General features: G+C 40.5%; 1 protein-coding gene across 7 annotated transcripts; it reads left to right on the top strand.

Annotated features, from left to right (window-relative positions):
• The first annotated feature begins 229 nt into the window (after positions 1–229).
• On the top strand, positions 230–13,824 carry kdm1a (lysine (K)-specific demethylase 1a). Of its 7 annotated transcripts, none has more exons than XM_085142827.1 (22): positions 270–361; positions 1,040–1,091; positions 1,663–1,947; positions 2,278–2,443; positions 2,611–2,744; positions 2,822–2,900; positions 2,995–3,087; positions 3,207–3,313; positions 3,455–3,536; positions 3,850–3,944; positions 5,474–5,491; positions 6,330–6,472; positions 6,554–6,644; positions 6,736–6,870; positions 8,284–8,357; positions 9,265–9,376; positions 9,560–9,692; positions 9,796–9,983; positions 10,972–11,086; positions 11,263–11,390; positions 11,813–11,959; positions 12,293–13,824. In XM_085142827.1, exons 2-22 carry the CDS (start codon positions 1,047–1,049, stop codon positions 12,491–12,493), a joined length of 2,571 nt encoding a protein of 856 aa, XP_084998953.1. In that variant the 5' UTR covers positions 270–361; positions 1,040–1,046; the 3' UTR covers positions 12,494–13,824. The 7 variants fall into 7 exon arrangements, with proteins under 7 accessions (XP_084998958.1, XP_084998953.1, XP_084998956.1 ...); XM_085142830.1 differs by having other exon boundaries at positions 281–361; positions 1,040–1,076; XM_085142828.1 differs by lacking the exon at positions 270–361 and adding an exon at positions 368–940.
• Positions 13,825–19,390: the final 5,566 nt, after the last annotated feature.

A 19,390-nucleotide genomic window follows, 5' to 3' on the forward strand; every position in this document is an offset into this window, starting at 1 on the left:
TATAACATATGCTGTAATTTAGTAATAAATTATTTTTTTTCTTTAAAACGCTCTTTCCGTGCTGGATTCAGAAGCTGTTCCAGAGCACCATATCTAGTGTTCATATCTAAAGGTAAACAATATTTCATCCATTGCAGTAGTTATGAGCCATTTAACCACGAAAAGCGCCCTCGAGTAATGGCAGTAACAGTAGGAGCTATTCAAAGGCTCGGCATTGTTTTAGATTGGCAGTTATCTCAACCATTAACTACACAGGGAGGCAATTGCGTAACGTTTTCCATTCACCAATCACAGAGAAGTTCGTTGTGCAAGGTCTAATAGTGTGGAGTCTTTGTGTTGACATCTTCTGGGGGATTGAGAGGTATTATTAATATTTCCAGTATTTTATAATTTCCGGTTACCTTAAAACAGTAGCAGTGTAGTGCAGAGTAGTGTGAGAACGTTTGCAAACGATTTCGCGAACAGTGTATCAATACGCATTAATTTCCAAACAAACCGGCGTACGTGCTTCTTATGCTACCATTGGTGCTAGCCGGAGCTTATTGTTAGCATTGGCTAACCTAGCATGGTCGCCAATGAGAAATTAGAAAGGAATATATTCAATTCAGTTAAATCTATATGGCTGCAGTACATTGCGTGTTTAGCAGTAGCGTTAAATGGTTACGATATGAAATTCATGTGGTGCATTTAAGGCTCTAGACAGAAGAAAACCTGCTGTTGGCAAATGATTGCTAAGCTAGTTTTGTCGTTAGCTTGCTAGCTGAAACAATTCAGAGAAAGACGGTTCCTGACTAACGGGATTGGGCATATTTAATCAGAAAGTAGGATACAGATGGGCAAACGGCAAGCCATTTCCTGTTTTCTTCAGAAGATATCTCGACTTGATCGACAGACATTGTGAAAGACCTTCGTCCCACGCAGGGTCTCAGTATTTTACGAAGTAATTTAGCTAGTTAAAATCCATTCAAAATTGCACAAAAGGCCGATATCAAACAGTCCTGTTCGTAACCATATTTCTGGTTCTGTCTTTATTTCTTAGTGTTTGAATGGATATTACCAGGTGCACGGAGAAATGGGTAAAACAAGACAAGGTTACTGTACCTTGGTGCCCTCATTTCATAAAGTCATGACATCCATGTACACGCAACATTGTTTAAATCATCCAGTTATAGAGATTTAAAAACGAATTAATGTCTTTATTTTGGGATGATGTATTTTCAAACACCAGGCAGTATTTTGCAGTTCTTGCTTCAAATGGCAGGAGGATGTTCAAATGTTTATGATGAAAAGTAATTGTTAACCAAACCTTCAATTACTGAGAATTACACTTACAAGGGCTTTTGGACTGACAGTGCAAAGGCTTGCAGGCCCTTCTGCATTGTTTCTTATCCCTATGGATTTTGTACTTTTTATATGTTGCTGTAAAGTAAATCTTTAATTTTCATATATTTTGCACCTTAAAGTGCAGTAATGTGTGCACACAGTTATTTACCCAGTGCTCAAAACCACATCATCATGTTCATCCAATATTTTTTTTAAAAATATTATTATTATTATTGGTTACACTGTTGCGAACATCTAAATTTCAACCATTTCACTTTTTGTTGTTGTAAGCATCATCATTAAGGAGTACATCTCATTCCTGTTCCCTTTTTTGTTTAGGAGAGGCCTCCAACATCCTCCATAATGCTGTCTAGCAAGAAATCAGATGCGGGTTCCTCCTCCTCTTCTTCGTCTTCTGCAGCAGGAGGTGATAGGGCCCCGGGTTCTGACATCCAGACGGGATCTGCAGCCTCAGTGGCTGGAGCTATGGATTCAAAGAAAAAGGACAGGTCTTCCCCTAGTGGGGAACATGGAGGAGCCTCTTTGTCACACCAGTCAGGCCCCGGAGGGGCAGATCAGGACTCTGCTGAAGTCCGTAGGACGAGTCGACGCAAGCGAGCAAAAGTAAATATTTAAGGTTTATAGATGCTCACGAGGGAAGGAAAGGAAATAAGTTTATTGTGGCATCATGAGAATTGATTATATTCTGTGCTTCAGGAGCATTCATTAGCTGAGGAGTGTTCATTATCCCAAGACACAGGTATTTTTCTGCGTCTGCACCTCCGTGAAAAGTTAGAAGTGGCAGTTGTTTCCCAGTGTTTACAGTGTGATATTTCTGGCAGTTGTTGGTTATGCCTGAGAAATGTTTCAGCACTTCTAAGAGAAGTGGGAGTAAATGAACGATTTACGCGAACGCCGGTTTTAATGATGCTTTTATTGTGCCTACTGTTGCAGGTGGAGTACCGCGAGATGGACGAAAGCCTGGCTAATCTTTCGGAGGATGAATACTACTCAGAGGAGGAGAGGAATGCCAAAGCAGAGAAAGAAAGGAAGCAGGTCATCCCTCCTCCACCCCCACCAGTGGAGGAAGAGAATGACAGTGAACCAGATGAACCGTCTGGTGTGTGAAACACTTGCATGTTAGAGCAGTAAAAGAAGACATGTTCTTATTGAACATTGTGTATAATCATTTACCTGCTAATTGGTTGCAATTCTTAACTCAGTGGCGTGTTAAACTGATCTTAGACTTCATTTCAACAGAAAAGAAATATGCGTGTTTATTTTTAGGTTTGGAAGGTGCTGCTTTCCAGAGCCGTCTTCCTCATGACCGTATGACATCCCAGGAAGCAGCCTGCTTCCCTGATATCATCAGCGGTCCCCAACAGACTCAGAAGGTCTTTCTGTACATTCGCAACCGCACGGTATGTATTCATATAAATGGATTAAATTGAGTTTCTAGATAAAGGGCAGTACTGTAATTCATGTTATTCTCATCCAGCTCCAACTGTGGCTAGACAACCCTAAAATACAGCTGACCTTTGAGGCCACAGCGCAGCAGCTTGAAGCTCCATATAACAGTGAGGAATTAAATAAAACATTTTTTTCCCCATTATTTTTATTTTTGTCCTCATACAGAAAGAGAAATTTGATGTCCATTTGTTCTCTTTGTAGGTGATGCTGTGTTGGTCCACAGGATACACAGTTACTTGGAAAGGCATGGTCTCATTAACTTTGGTATTTACAAGAGGGTCAAGCCTTTACCCAGTAAGTTCATCCAGTTATTCTACTGCTGAAATAGCACTAGCAATTAACCTAAATTTGGTACGTTTTATGTTTTCTACATGACTTTGAGTTGAAAAACAAAATACTGCCTTGTCCTGCAGCAAAGAAGACTGGGAAGGTGATAGTCATTGGTGGAGGTGTGTCTGGCCTGGCCGCAGCCCGGCAGCTGCAGAGCTTTGGGATGGATGTTACTGTGCTGGAAGCTAGGGTACATTACTAACAGTATTTCTGTTAATCAGATGTTGGTATAAGTCATTTGAGATTGTAAAATGCTCACTATAATAAGCCTCTAAATTCTATTCATGTATACTTTTAAATTGCTTTTTGAAATGTTAATCTTTCCATGCAGGACCGTGTTGGAGGCAGAGTGGCCACATTCAGGAAGGGCAACTATGTTGCAGATCTTGGAGCCATGGTAGTGACGGGGCTGGGTAAGAATCAGATTCGTTTTGTTGAGATGCTGAAGTTAATCATTTTTAGAATTTAGTAAGTTTTTAGCATCTGTGTGCTGTAGAGGTGCATATATTTTAGTATACAATTCCTAATACTCCAAAACTCAGAAGTGTCATGTGTTCAAGATGCAAATAATTTTTAGTGTCACATGATCTGAGATCACAGTGTTAAGAGAGCTATTTTTTAATTATAGTTTTATATTGGTTTAGTTTTATTTTGATTAACCTGTAGAGGGTGATAACAGCCTGTGTAATGTCATTGTATTTTGGGTCTGTGTGTGCACATGTTCAGGAGGAAATCCTATGGCAGTTGTCAGTAAGCAGGTTAACATGGAGCTAGCCAAGATCAAACAGAAGTGTCCACTATATGAAGCCAATGGACAGGCTGTAAGTACAATGAATGATCTTAATAATACTGAGGTGCCTCTTGTCTATTATCCTGTTGCAGCAAAATTCAATTGGGCTCCTAAGATATTTGTAAATATATATTTGATTTAATTTTAATGACAAACTTTTTGTGTGTGTTTGTTGTTTTTTTTCTTTTGTAAAAATCCAAATTTTGTTACAAAACAGCAATAGAGGCATGCATGCTGATGTGTGAAAAATGTCTGCTTGCTTCAACCATGCTGCTGTTCATACTGACACACCCATTAAACATTCCCAGTGATGGTAACAGAACTATGTGAACCATTTGATTTAATAACGCAGATAACCTCCATGCACAACTTATGTTTGCCCTAGCTCCAGACCAGACCCACACAATGTTCAGTAGACATGTTAAAGTCTGTGTTTTCTGCTTCAGCTCAGCTGTCTTGTGAAGATGTTTCCAATGAATGCCTTTCTTGGGGTCATTTCACATGATTTCTGATAGAGATGATTTTGTAATCGTTTGTAGCTTTAATCATTTAGTAATTGATGTGGAAAAGTGGTTAAAGTTGGCAAATGTGTCTCGTGAAAAGAAAACACGTGGGAAGCCATCATGTTTATCAGTTACTAACAAAAAGGTTCAAATCGCAAAGTAGCTTCACCATAACATCACAGGGTCAATTTATTATGTTTTTTTCTCACCTGGCTGTTCCCCATCATCCCCCACAGTTTGATAACCACTGCTCAAAACCCACCTCTATGCTGGTTTATTTATTTGATTTCTGTTCCTGATTGTGGGTCTGGTGGTTCACATGGTTTTTCTGTTACTGTGAATGTTTGAATGAGTCTTTTTATTATGTCCAACAACAAGTCAGTGGTTTCTGAGTTTGTTGAAATTGATTGTGTGTTTGCGCTTGTAACTTAAACGAGGGTATGGCCATGCTTTTAGACACATTCATGCATAAATGTCAGAAGCGCCACAGAGTCTGCTTTTAACATGTACATATGTGTAAACCACAACATTCTGTTAGGATTTTCTTTTCTTTTCTTTTTTTGATGCTTGCAGAAAAGGTGAACTCTTGGCATTAAAGTGCTGTGTTTGTGTTCCTAGCTGGTACTTGTCCTTTTTATGGCTTTCAAAGATTCACCGAAACATGGTGGTAGAGTTCTTAACTACATACTGTTGCGTCTGATCAACAACAGCTCTAGTTCCTCTAGGAACTGAACAGCCTAGAAACGGATATAGCCTAATGTCATTAAATTGTTTTTTCCCCCTTTAGTTTGTGTTCTGCCCATTAAACTGCAGCAACATTAGTAGGATGTTTAGGATCCTTTTCAAGGCTCTATTTTGAAATCTTTTGAAGCAGCCACATTAGGTGTAACTAATTCACCCCCCTGCAGGAAAAGGCAAATTAAGTGTACATGGTTTACTTTTGTGCAAAACTGTTTGACTTTGAAAATGTTTACTTAATATGTTGTCTCTCTCTTCCCCTCTCCCCTTTTGTCTTTTCAACCCCTGCCATGTTCATCTTTTTGGTGAACTACTAAAGGGTGAACGGTGCACAAGTGTATGTATCTGTTTATTTGCATACTATTTCTCTTACTTCCTTTTTAACCAGTTTTAGAACTAAATATTGCTGCTCATCCATTTGAACTTCATATCATGTAACCTTTTTAAATCCCTGTAGTAGTTAAAGAGAACAGCAAATAAGCAAAGTGTCATTAACTTTTGTGTTTGGATAAAAAAATGACAAAACACTATATTTAGCTTTTTTTTTAAAGTAGTGAGTTGATAAGAAATCAGTTTAAATGTTTCTGGTTTCAATTTGTGAAAAAGTAACTTTGGTTAAAGCAAAAAACGCATTACAAACACAATATTTTAGCTCATTTTAATAGCAATGCTATGCAGAAAATCTAGTTATATCATTGGCTATATTTCTACTAAATTGCAGTAGACGAGGCTGGCTGTGAAAAATATTCAATGACAAATAAAAATAAAGAAAGCTCCATTCTTTGATAAATGTACAGCATCCTCATGTGTTTCACCCCAATCATAATGCGTAATGTGTTCTACTAATGCTTAGCCATAGAGCTAACTCTTTTCTTGCATTGTCTGTGTTCTGTGATTTTGAAACACGTCATAAATCTCTTTCTGCATGTTTATCAAGGCATTAAATACTGTAATATTTCTAAGTATTTTTTAAGGAGACATGAATAACTTTTATTAGTGAATCAAAGTTGTTTTTTTTGTCAGTATTGATTCCATTATCCCTAAACATCAAAAGAGTTAAGTGTAGTTTTGTTTATTTGACTAGTGCCATGTCTCGTGTGCCTGTAGTTTTATTATGCTGTCTTTTAAATGCCACCAATGAGAAATTTTCCTCATGCGATTGCTTGGGTGTCCAGGTACCAAAAGAAAAAGATGAGATGGTGGAGCAAGAGTTCAACCGACTGCTGGAGGCCACCTCTTACCTCAGCCACCAGCTGGACTTTAACTTCCTCAATAACAAACCAGTGTCTCTGGGTCAGGCTTTGGAGGTGGTCATACAGTGAGTAAAAGAATCTGGTATCAGTATCAAAGATGCTTATAGGTACTTGAATACACCTCTAATGTGTCTGTATGTGTGTAGGCTGCAGGAGAAGCATGTAAAAGATGAGCAGATAGAACACTGGAAGAAGATTGTGAAGACTCAGGAAGAGCTCAGGGATCTTCTTAATAAGGTGAGCATAAATTACTTTATGAATTTTCTTAGCTGCCACTTTCTTCCCCTCGCTCTGCTTACCTACCTCAACTCTTTTCTCCACCTTTCAGATGGTATCCACTAAGGAACGTGTTAAGGAGCTCCATCAGCAGTATAAAGAAGCAAGTGAAGTAAAACCCCCCAGAGATATCACAGCTGAATTCCTGGTGAAGAGCAAGCACAGAGACCTCACCGCACTCTGCAAAGTAAGTTCGATGTATTTTTTGAGAAATGGAAAATAGACACTGGACAGATCGCCGGTCTAACACTATTTTAGATCAAAAGCAAATGTATTTCACATGGGATAAGGGGAAGAGGATGGACAGTTGGATATGATCCAAAAATCACTAATCAGTGTCATAGAAGAGCATTATAGCTACAACTCCTTACACTATCCTACACTTTTGTTAGTGTCACATAGTGTCTGTGTTTTGTTTTTATTTGCTGTAGGTTGAGCTACTATGAGGCAGTATTAGACATTCTAGGTTTATTATAAGGTTCATTCATTGGTCGGGAAGTTGACCCACCACAGTGTGTAGGAACTTTCAATATTTAACAAGTGATTTTAAGAGTATTATAGTGCTAAAGAAGTACTATCATCTGAAGGGGATATTTTATGGACCACTAGTTCACGGTGGATGCCTCGCAGAATTTTAATGCTGTGCTGTCTAAGTAAACCAGACAGGCTGTGTTTAAGTGGTTTAATGCCTCAGTTGGACGTAATATTAGAGTGAGTGCCGCTGTTTTATTTTTGGTGAGGATAAATCACCTCCACTACTGCTGTGTGTGTATTTAAAGGGGAAGATTTAGTTTAAACACAGCTGGTATCTGAACTGGATTTGTCTGCGACCCATCCGCTGTCTGAGAGACCACTTCAAGGGTTTGAATCACTGTCTTACAGTCTTTCTGTCTGCACATGTGTATACATACACTTTTAGCAAGACAAACTTGGCTTTTAAGAGAGTGTGTGTGTGTGTGTGTGTGTGTGTGTGTTTATGCACATTCTATTCTTTTATGACTGCACTGTAGAACAAGATTTTAAAGCCAGTGAAATTATTTTTGTTGAGAGATTCTGTGGTAGTCTTGCCACTTTTTGTGTTTCCTCAGGTCAGCTAGTTTAGAGGCGAGGGATCCTTAAGACTTAATGTAGCTTTGCCTGGAGCTTCGACTGCTACGTGGTAATACCAGACTTTGCACTGTCCTAGTTTTTTCTCTTGTGGTGAACTGAACAGGTTAAGTCAGCTCTTTCTGTCAAAGCTGCGTGTCCTTTCTGCATGACCTGAAACCCTCAGGGTGTGTACCATGTACACACATGTACATGCATGTGAAACTCAATCTCCAAAAGTCTGTTGTTTGACATAAGTACTGGTGTATTGCTAATTTTGGGTCCTGAAGTGCATACTAAATGCAAGCTGAAGTAAAAAATTATTAAGATAGTGATCGAGGCCAGACTATAAAACACTTTTAAAAATCATGTATTTGTGATAATATTCCCAGTATCTGGAAGCATAAGAAGTTTCCTACACTGTGATTGTGATCCCTTGTGACACTGCTAAATGTCTAGGCTGTATGTACACTGAATGAAATCTACATTACATGACTGTGCTGTTTGTTTGTAGGAGTATGATGAGTTGGTGGAGATGCAGGTCAAACTTGAAGAGAAACTCCAAGAGCTGGAAGCAAATCCACCCAGGTAAGACCCCACCCTCCATCCCAAAGAACCCCAACAGGATTTAGTTTTTTTGGGGGGTTATAAAAACGATTCTAAAGAAATCTTACTTTTTCACTGAGATGTTGTTTTTACATTTGAGTTCTGAGCTAGAACAAATACCCAGAGTTGGCTGTACTTTGTACCACTTTGGTGTTTAGTGGCAAAGTAAATCCTGTTTCCAGGTTTACAGTGGTGATTTATTATTAAGCAATTGTTTTTTGGTCCTTTAATGAAAGTCACAGTTGGGTTTGCAACACTAACCTGTGATGTCCTTACTGATGTAAATCTTCAGGGGCTTTCACAGGTAAAAATACTGGACTGATTATGTTGAAGCATCATTTGCTAAATATGGGTTGAGTGAAATTTGTTGGTTAAATAAACAACACTGACTGTGTTTTTAAAGAAATATTTTTAAAATACAAACCCAGTCACAAAAAATTATGGGATGCTTTCAAAGACATAAATAAAAAGCGATTACACTGATTTGCATTTTATGAAGCAGTATTTATAAGAGAAAGGGCAACAAAAGGAAAAGTAAGTGTTACTAAAATGAAAACGAATTGGGTTACCTGGCGACGGGTCAGTAACATGACTGGGTATAAAAAGAGCTTTTTAAAGAGGCAGAGTTAGAAAAGTAAAAATGAGCACCACAAGGTTCAGCAGTTTCCAAAACTTGTCTGCACGCATGGGACAAGCCCAAAAATCAATGGACACGGTGGTAGAAAGGGCTCTATCTGTTATCAGTTTATCAGATAACGGGTTTGTGTTTTTAGTTATATTTTTGTGTTTAGTTTCTTTCAGAATTTCATTTGAAAGAGCAGCCCGAGTTGAGTTAGCGGGAGCTGTCAGTGTACTTCACTTCTCGTTGCCTTCCCCTTCTTTCCCACAGTGATGTTTACCTGTCATCCAGGGATCGGCAGATCCTAGACTGGCACTTTGCCAACTTGGAGTTTGCCAACGCTACACCCCTCTCCACCCTTTCTCTCAAGCACTGGGATCAGGTATGTACACGAACACATTTTGAAAAGACTTAACTGTGCAATGCAAGACAGCGGTTGGTTTTAATGAAGACAGTCGAGGTTCTTGGCTTTTTCATATGCTCAATAAGCTATTGTTGCTTTGAAATACTTTTGGGGAAGTTTATTATTGTGCTGAGATAAAATGTTAAATTAATGTTTCCACAGGATGATGATTTTGAGTTCACTGGCAGTCACTTAACAGTAAGAAATGGTTACTCGTGTGTTCCTGTGGCCTTGGCTGAGGGCCTGGACATCAAACTAAACACAGCGGTGCGGCAGGTCCGATATACAGCATCTGGTATGTGTCTTATGTCATTTGGCAAAAGTGGAACTGACGAAACTCAGTATTGCAGTTCATATAAATGCAGAATGTTTAAGGAGCCCTCTTGTTGATTCTGCAGGCTGTGAGGTTATAGCTGTGAACACTCGCTCCACGACTCAGACGTTCATCTACAAGTGTGACGCTGTGCTGTGCACGCTACCCCTCGGGGTGCTGAAGCAGCAGCCCCCTGCAGTCCAATTTGTTCCCCCACTGCCAGAGTGGAAGACATCAGCTATACAGAGGATGGGTTTCGGCAACCTCAACAAGGTTGGATTGAAATATATGGATAAGCATTTTTTTTTTAAGTGAAAAGGATAAACTCTGCATTGTTTAGGTTCTACTCATAAAAACGGAGTCAGATTTTTATGCTGGAGTCCAAAGATTTTAATTTTAAACTTATTCACAGCGGGGTAACACATGGAAGTGATGTGCCCAACTTTTGCCTGACTCCTAACACATGTTGTCATGTTCAGCTTCAGCGCTCAAGCTATTTTAAATCATGTAGCGTGTTTTCAGCAGGACTGAGGAGCTTGTTTCTCAGGAAGATGACCCTCTGTTTTTGCTGCAGCATAATTATGCTGAGAACCTGACCTTCAGCTGCTGGAGGGATATTGCATTTAAAGCAAAATCATTATTCAGGATTTATTGATTGTAGTCCCGAGGGGTTTGCTATTCTGCGCTCAAATTGCTAAGCTTGCACTTCTGCTGTATTGAGCTGATTTCATTTGTGTATTTTTTATTTATTTTTTTATTTCATAAATCAGTCTAGGATTCCAATTTTCTCTATACATGTCTATGCTATTGTTGTTCTATTCCTCATGTTAGTTTGGAAGATGACGAGTGGTGACTAGAGGAGAGCCATGTATGTGTAGGTGGAACAAAGCTGGATGGCGTGCACACCAAAGATGCTTTTTGCCCCGTGTTAGTAATCCGATCAGTGCTCATTCTGCGTCACTCCTGACCCCCACCAGCTCCTCTTCTCCCTCTGTTGTCGTGCATCATCCGCAGCAGAGTACTTTATTTTCTAATTCTGCTGCATCACAGAGGAGAGTACTGCATTATTATGCAATCTGAGCTGCTACTAGCGCAGTTACTCCAGCAGGAGGAGCTCTACCATTCACATGGCCCTACCTATTCTGAGCTGTCAATGTGCTGAGCATTAGATGTACTTCACAAATTATTGAGTTTTGTCTTAAATAAGCTGCCTGATTGTTAGGTGACTGTTCTTAATTTATCACCCTCCCTGTTTCTGAAGGTGGTGCTGTGTTTTGACCGCGTGTTCTGGGATCCGAGCGTTAACCTGTTCGGTCACGTCGGCTCCACCACTGCAAGTCGGGGCGAACTATTCCTTTTCTGGAACCTCTACAAAGGTGGTGTACACATCACATATTTCTAGCCGTTGATGCTATTACTGCTTCAGTACTTTCTTAAGGGCTTTTACTTTTACTTAAGAGCTGACATATGAGTAATTTGTTTCTTTAAAAACAAACCAAAAAACCCCAACCATATTTTGGTCTAAATAATGAATTGTGACTCTTTCTTTTAGCCCCGATCCTGCTCGCTCTGATGGCTGGCGAGGCTGCTGGCATTATGGAGAACATCAGTGATGACGTTATAGTCGGACGTTGCCTGGCCATCCTTAAAGGAATATTTGGAAGTAGCGCTGTGCCACAGGTAGAGCGTTTTGTGTGTCGTCTTGTGTTCTGTCCCCTAGTTTTGATCAGACACATCTTAATATTATGTTTGAAGCCTCCAGTGAAGTAGTGGTTGGGGCTATTTTCAAGCTCAAACATTGGGGTTTTCTCAGTTTTCCAATACTTTAAGTGGAATGTCAAATTCATTCCTGAATTGACCCCCATAACCAGCAAAACTTAACAGAGCGAGCATATGTGAAAGCGCCCGCAATGGGGGGGAGTCGCATCCAAACCACCCTTCATTATAAATCATTTGCTTATGGTTTCAAATGGGATAAAATCACATGCATGCATGCCAGCGTTGGAGCTGTGCACCATCCAGCTGTTTACAGGTCCCTCTAATATCATCATGGAAAATTCTTACAAAGCGTGTGCTGTTTTTGTTGTGTGTTGTCATGGCAGCCGAAGGAAACTGTGGTCACCCGCTGGCGTGCTGACCCCTGGGCGAGAGGATCCTACTCGTATGTAGCAGCAGGTTCTTCAGGCAATGACTATGACCTGATGGCGCAGCCCATCACGCCTGGCCCAGCAATACCAGGAGCCTCCCAGGTAAGTGCTCAGCAGACGGCTGCTTATTATTCAGGAGTGTGTGTGTGTGTGTGTGTGTGTGTGTGAGTGAGAGCGAGAAAGTAATGAGGAAAAGTTGCCCACAATATTCAACCAAACCAAAGTGGAGCGGTTTATTCCCAGCACAGATGTTTTTGGGCTGTTTTGATGTTGGCGTGCTGATTTGATGTGAACAAGTCGCATGTATGTGTTGACTGATGAGCCACAACAATTTACTACCACCCCCACCCTCCCAGTCCCGTCTACTTTTAACCGACTCTAACGGTGGAACATTTTAAAGCTTATCTCAAAGCGTTTTTTTTTTTCCTTTTGCAGCCTGTCCCTCGTCTCTTCTTTGCTGGTGAGCACACCATCAGAAACTATCCTGCTACAGTTCACGGGGCACTCCTCAGTGGTCTTCGAGAGGCCGGCCGCATCGCAGATCAGTTCCTCGGTGCCATGTACACACTTCCCAGACAAGCCACTCCCACTGGCACCAGCAACCCTCAGCAAACTCCGCCCACCGCCACCGTTTGAAAAACTTCTCTTGAGTTCCTCCCTACTCAGGACTGGATCTACTGAGACAATTGGTGATTAAAATGTAAAAACAAAACAGGGTTTAACCCATAAACTGGTGACATTTCTGGATTGGTCTTTTTACACACAAACTCTGGACAGCATCTAGTCACACACAGCAGGGACGGATGCATTCTCACTACAGGAAATGTTGGTTTTGGTGAGGGGTGGTGTCTGGGTAGAGCATCCAGCAGGCAGGACAGGTGACACCCACCTGCTGTGAATTCTCCCTTCACACTCTAGATAAATCTCTTGGTCAAAGCTCTGTAAGGTCTAAAGTCCCTTTTAGACATGGATAGATGAATAACGATGGCATTCAAACTTAGGGCAAACCTTAATGTTCCTCACAGCTTCATTCAGGCAAAACCTATCAGAGTGATGGTGATTTGTGTCTGTGCCTGTCCACACAGACAGAAATGTCTCTTCTGTATTTGGAAATTGTGAAATTCATTCAATTGCATTAGAAACGGCGTTAGGTACATGGTCATTATGTACATGCTATTTCTTTGTGGGATAGTCTCCACTGAGCTGATAAAATCACAAAGATGCAGGAGACACTTTCCCAGTAAGGATCTATCATAATAATCTTTCAGACTTAGTGAGATAGATGACTATGACAGAGTTTTACAGAAAAGTGACCAGACATGTGCAGATGCCATCAGATTGATAGAAAGTAGTGGATAAAATAAAAGGGGGCTCATGAAAAAAAATTAAATCTCCCAATAATTTTTGCTATTAGAATAAAATAATGAGACTTCTAGAGTTTTCTGGACATGCGTTTTAATTAAGATTTTTTTGCCTTAGAGCATTTCTTCAGACATAGTTTGGCTCTTAAGAGGTCCCAGAAAAATGTGAAAATATGCAGATAGTACAACTACAAACTACTACCAGAATAGGACATGACCTACTACATAGACTGGGTTGCTAGGGAACCGTGAGGGAAAAATCTTTTTTGTTGTTGTTGTTTTAGATTTGCCGGCATGGAATTACTTTCGGTACTTGGAGTGATTCGATGTGGAGCTATCAGAGCCGAATGTCTTATTTATGTGTTCTTTTGTTCCTCCAGAAGACTTTTGTTTTTGTCTTGTCGTCTTAAAGCTTAACATGTTACTATATACTGTAACTGTGTGCCTGTTAAATTTCATTTGTTTAGGCTGGAAAGTGTATTGAAAAAGACTTGTATTACAAGTTAAAGAGAGCTATTCAAAGAATTAACTTTTTTGTTTATTGTGATCAACACTTTTTTGTATTGTCAGTTTCTTTTATTAAAAGAAGAAAAGACGTATATTAAAGCCTCTTTTTTGGGAAAATCTGAGATTTAAATGTGTAGATTGTCAGATTTCAGGATTCATCCCCCCTTTTCTTGAGCTGCTACTACCTGCATCTGTGTCGTGATTGCGCTTTTACATTCATTTGCATGTAACATGGCTGCATCTGCTTTGACCCTTCAGTGACCCTCCTCCATTGCAGGTCTGGCTGCCTCACAGGGTCTGTGGTACTGTTTGTGTTTTTGAGAGAGAGATGAGGGTCCCTGGCAGCAGCTCCACATAGTGGGGGATCTGATGAATGAAGGGGGAGATTAAAATGGTCAGCCTTGAGCTATGAGGTTTTTTTCTGAAGTTTCAGGGCTCGGTGCCCCTCTGTTTCCATGCACTCTTGAGCGTCATGGGCCTTTTTTCCCCCCTCCTCAGAGCTGTGGTTATTATTATCGTGACCAAAGGAGATGTTTGATGTAACAACAGTAATTTGAGCTGGGGTTTTGGACTGCTGCACTCAGATATTTTCACCTCCCTGGTAAACCATAGACTCAGAGCAGTGTGTAACTGTTGACTGGTGAGGTTATTTTTTATAATAGCCTGTAGCCCACATCAACTGATTGGTTTATAGAGAGGCAGAAAGTATTATAAAAGTCTGCAAGTAACTACAGCTCCATAGCCGTTGGGTGGAATGTGTGCTAATGTAGGTACAAAACCTCCCATGTGTTGTTCATCACATCTCTCCTTTAGTATACCTTTATGACTAAATACCAATACAACGAATTATCTTCCCATCACTCATGGTTGTCTAAATTAAGTACAAAAAAAATAAAATAAAAATCACTCTAGTGCCACTTCTAAAACTTATATAATTCTGCACAATTGACCTCTGACCCTTTGCATGTTCACTCAGTAAACATCCCACTCGGTTTTCTTTTCACACCTGCTGTAATGTGTGATCTCTATCCTGCTTCACTCCTCCGCTCGCCTGAAGAGCCACTGAGTCATTTCTACGGCTGACTTCACAGCACTAATTCAGGTCAGCCATCAGAGCTGAGGCTCAGAAGTACCAGGGTCCAAACAGGCACCTCCTCCCATCCATCTGAATGTGGGGCAGATTAAAACCACAACAGCAGGTTAACCCATGACTTTCAACGAGTTTGATTCCTGCGGGTTTGCTAGATGTGACTATTTGTGTCTTTATTTACATTGCAGAAGCAAAACCACAGGTGTGACTGACAATAGCAGTGACTCTTTAACACTAGGACTATAAAACTGAATGGAAATAAGCAATTGTTACTATATTTTTTCAACTGTGACATGTCAAACATTTTAAAATATCTTCACGATTAACACCTACTCATTGGACACGTAAGGTACATCTCACCAGTACTTAACTGGTCCCCCTTTTTGATTTACTGGATGCAGTCACCACATCCCAAAGGTGCATCTGAGTACAGTGAACTCATCAACACCTTCATGGTACATTATCCTGTTGGAAGCAGTCATCAGAAGATGTGTGCACTCTGGTCAGAGCTGGTAGGGCAGATTCCGATCCTATCATCGATTTTTCCATGTAAACTGTAACCTCAGTTTTTTTATTGTTAGCTGACAGGAATAGTAACCAGTGTGGTCCTCTGCATGCCCTTGTTGTAACGAGTGTCTGTAGAGTTACTGTTGCTTTCCCATCAGCTCAAAGATGTTTAACAACCCTCCTGTGTCATGTGATGCTGCCATGTCAGCTGATGCTTGCATTAATAAGCAACTAAACCCAATGATGTGGCTGACGGAACAATTGAACCTTAAAGCAATATTACATAATCACCATCTATACAAATTTATGGGATGTCAAACATAAGGCCAGGGGGCCAGAAATGGCCCCGCACACTCGATGGCTTTGGAAAATGTGAAGGAGGGCATAAATTTGGAACTTAACTGCACTTTCATAAACTTTCACAGCTTTTCCTCCCAATTAAAGGGATGCCCCATACACATTCATACTACACTAATGAGCATAATGAATAAATAAGCAATTATAAGAGAGAAAAAGTTTTCACTATCTACGATAAAAGTGTATTTTTTTTATTGAATTATATATAATATTAATTCTTTAATACAGCAGCATATCATTGTCAGGTAGAAAAACTGAGATAATTGTTGAAATCACACTTTTTTTTTCTTTTGCTAACATATATTCTTATGCAGGGATTAAATGTGTAGTCACACTTCTTTACATTGACAGAAATGGGAATTTCATTTATCTGAAGTGGGCTATATGTGTCCTGTGATGTAAAAGGAGTTTGATATCCCTGGTCTATGGTACATTATATGAGACATCTTTAGTTCAGTCCTGCACCTGAAAGCCTGGCAGCTCGACAGAACGTGTTGAGGCTTGTACTCTGGAGGTGCACAAAACTGGCATCATGCAGCTCAAGCTGGAAAAGGAATAGGAATTACAACTCCTCTGGGATTCAGCCAGTGTTACCCATGATTTCCAAAATAACTGAGACTCGGTCTTTTTATGGTAATCATCATAAAAAGAGTGACTTACTGAGTAAGACGGGGCTATTTCAAAGTAACCTACAGCTGCAGGAAAAGAAATGCTGGCTTTCACAAAGCAAGGCGTAGCTGTTTAAGAGAAAGATGTGTGTGCTGACTTTGCATTCCACAGCAGCCTGCGGTTTTTCCCCCCTTTGTACCTGACCAATTTTGCCTCATTTGTCTCCCTGCTTATTTTGCATACCATCAGCTGCTGTTCTCTCCACTCCGTCTAAACCAGGATTCTCTCTTGCACACACACACACACACACACACACACACACGCACCACGCACGCAGAAAATGGGTGTACCGCTATGAAATCAAAACTTGCTGAGCTTGTTGGACAAAGAACATAAAACGAGATTAACATACACGTTTGCATTTTTACACAGGTTCCAACACGGAGACGCTTTACAAACAGGTCGGTTTTTATTTTTATTGGAATACATATGGTCTGCTGTACAGCTTCAAGAGACCTACATGCAGAGTGCGCCAGCCACAGAAAGGTTAAAACATGCACAATGTATTAAGTTTAAATCGAAAAAAAAAAAAAAAAAAAAGCCTCCCCACACAGTACGCCTGGCATTGCTGACACAGAGAAGCAGTAATCAATCATAAAACAATTTTGATCTGATTTTAATTACATATACGTCTGTGTTTGACACCTCTGTCTGTCAGTCTCCTTGTTCTGCACACACATTTATATACACTCATCTATTAATAAAACCCAAATAAACAAACAAATAAATGCCTCATTTGTACAGTTCAGAAATTCTTAGATGTGGATGAATCAGCGTTAAGAGAGTGAGAACATCCAGTTAAACAAAAATGTATTCTTTTAATTCGTTATCCGATTGTTCCTGTTAAGATTGTGTGTTTTCAATATATACACATGTCTGGGGACCTGCACCCTTCTTTCTTTGGCAGCACCTTCAAACATACAGCACAGAAGATGTACAAACCCTGAATTTATGAGCGAGAGGCTGGAGCAGTGAATGGTCCCCGATTTAAAAAGAAAACACGAAACAAAAAAAGGGAAAAGGGGTTGACACGTGTTGAACCGCTCAACACCGGAGACCTGCTCAGCTCTGATAAAACGCACGTGACTCTCACTCTTCAAAGACCATCGCTCGACGCTGGCTTCTCTCTTTCTCTTTTTCCTCATCCACGGTGCGTCATCATGTCTCCAAGTTGTGAGAAACGTCTTGCATTAAAACTACCAAGCACAAAATACATGAAGAAGAACTCTCCAGGAGTGTGACAGAGAAAAAGGAGATACATTACCTCGAAAAACAAAAAGTCTTTAAATCAAGATGGACAAATACTTTATATATTTCAGTAATAAGGCCCACTTTACAAAATTAGTTTTTCCTTAAATAAAATCTATCCAATATAGATTCCAAAATAAGACATCTTTTGTTTAACAAAGAGAAAAAAAATACATAAGAAGAGAGATGACAGAGAAAAGACAAACCTCACTTATATTTCCCCTTTATTTCAGAACCTTAAGAGACACCGTGTCCTCCTGGGGAAACTCTTGCATCATCTCTGTAAACTGTAAATACTGTGGAATGATTTTGGCACATTGTTAAAAGGCTGAGACGCAAACATGATTTTTCACTGAGTGCATGCCAATTTCCTTTACCTGCTGAGATGATTCTTGAAAAGAAACAAATAATAAACCCTACATAACCAGCTGTGGTACATTCAGCAAACAGCTACGGACAATTCTGGGGGCACAGAAGAGAAAACGTTTTAACAACGGGGGACTTGAAGGGGGCATTAGTTGTTTAAGTGCTGGTTAAGTGCAGATTACAGCCTGTGACACCCCAATGACACCATAACCCTGGCTTCACAATTGAGGCATTTGAGGACAAGGGCCTGCTAACATTCCTCCGATCTCCACTAAGTACATTCTAGTCTACTTTTATAAAAGAAAAAACAAACTAACGGATGTTTATAGATATACCAACACATCTTCAGAGGATTTCTATTAACTCCTTAGCTGGTATCCTAGCAGGAAAGCAGAAGCAGCCTCTTTTTGTTTTTAAACAGCAGCTATTACACCATTGCTGTAATTCAGTCCACATTCAACCATCAATCACAAATCAGAGAAGACATCAGGAAAAGAAAACAGCCCCGGAATCCTTAAAACCTGTGAAATTATCACTGCAGCACCCCCAAAAACCAATCAGTACATTCCACCATATTAACACTGCACCAACTTTCACCGAAGCATTGAGTAAGACCTGTCGCCTGTGAGCAGTTGCATTTTGCACAATCACATAAGCGCACACAGATGCCACAGGTGGTCTTCATGCTGGGAGTCCAGCTGAGTCTCACTGGATGGACTGGATCTTCGATCGGGTTTAGCAGTAGTGTTTGGGAACATTGGGGCCTTAGAAGGAAGAAAGGTAGGTCGCATAGTTTCAACTTTGGCCAACTTTACCCAGCCCGGCTTGCTTTGAACCCGACCTTGAGGAGGGGAAACCTGCCACGCATCGTAAAACCTACAGTTTCTGACAGCTGGGACACTCCCACCCCAAACTCAAACACTCTTTAGGGAAAGAAAGGACGGGAAAGATTCAAAAGAAACAACTCACAGGTGGAGAAATGCTTCACAGTGGTGCTGCTTAGGGATCGGTGGTGGAGTATCACGTTGGATTGGAGGAAAACAGTAACAAAAACTTTATGGGCCATGAGGCAGGATAATGGGCTGTGGCTCAGGTGTTTGCATCACCATCCTGACCCACAAACGCCCTCCAGCCAACTCAGGGCTCTGCAGACGCCACTTGAGCTTTAAATGAGAACCCTCGCTGACATATCAACAACAGCAACAAACACACTAAGAGAAGAGCACGTGTATATCTGGGAGAAACGGACACTCGATACCCCCCCTGGATGTTTTAATTATCATCAAGTGCACGTCACTGCCAAGCTGGCCATTTTTGACGCTCCTGTATTTAGAAGCCCTGAATCAAGATGTAGAGACAGGATTAGACCCAGACCTGACCTTTCATCTTTCAGCTACTCAGGGAACTGCCCATCATTTTCTGGTGACA

Source organism: Neolamprologus multifasciatus, chromosome 19, assembly GCF_963576455.1.
Source record: "Neolamprologus multifasciatus chromosome 19, fNeoMul1.2, whole genome shotgun sequence".
Classification (NCBI taxonomy): Eukaryota; Metazoa; Chordata; class Actinopteri; order Cichliformes; family Cichlidae; genus Neolamprologus; species Neolamprologus multifasciatus.

Excerpts from the sequence above, each read along its gene's own strand:
- kdm1a (XM_085142827.1), top strand. The coding sequence starts at position 1,047 with ATGGATATTACCAGGTGCACGGAGAAATGGGTAAAACAAGACAAG. Across the intron at positions 6,473-6,553 it reads GCTTTGGAGGTGGTCATACA|GCTGCAGGAGAAGCATGTAA; the intron begins GTGAGTAAAAGA and ends GTATGTGTGTAG. Across the intron at positions 11,960-12,292 it reads CAATACCAGGAGCCTCCCAG|CCTGTCCCTCGTCTCTTCTT; the intron begins GTAAGTGCTCAG and ends TTCCTTTTGCAG.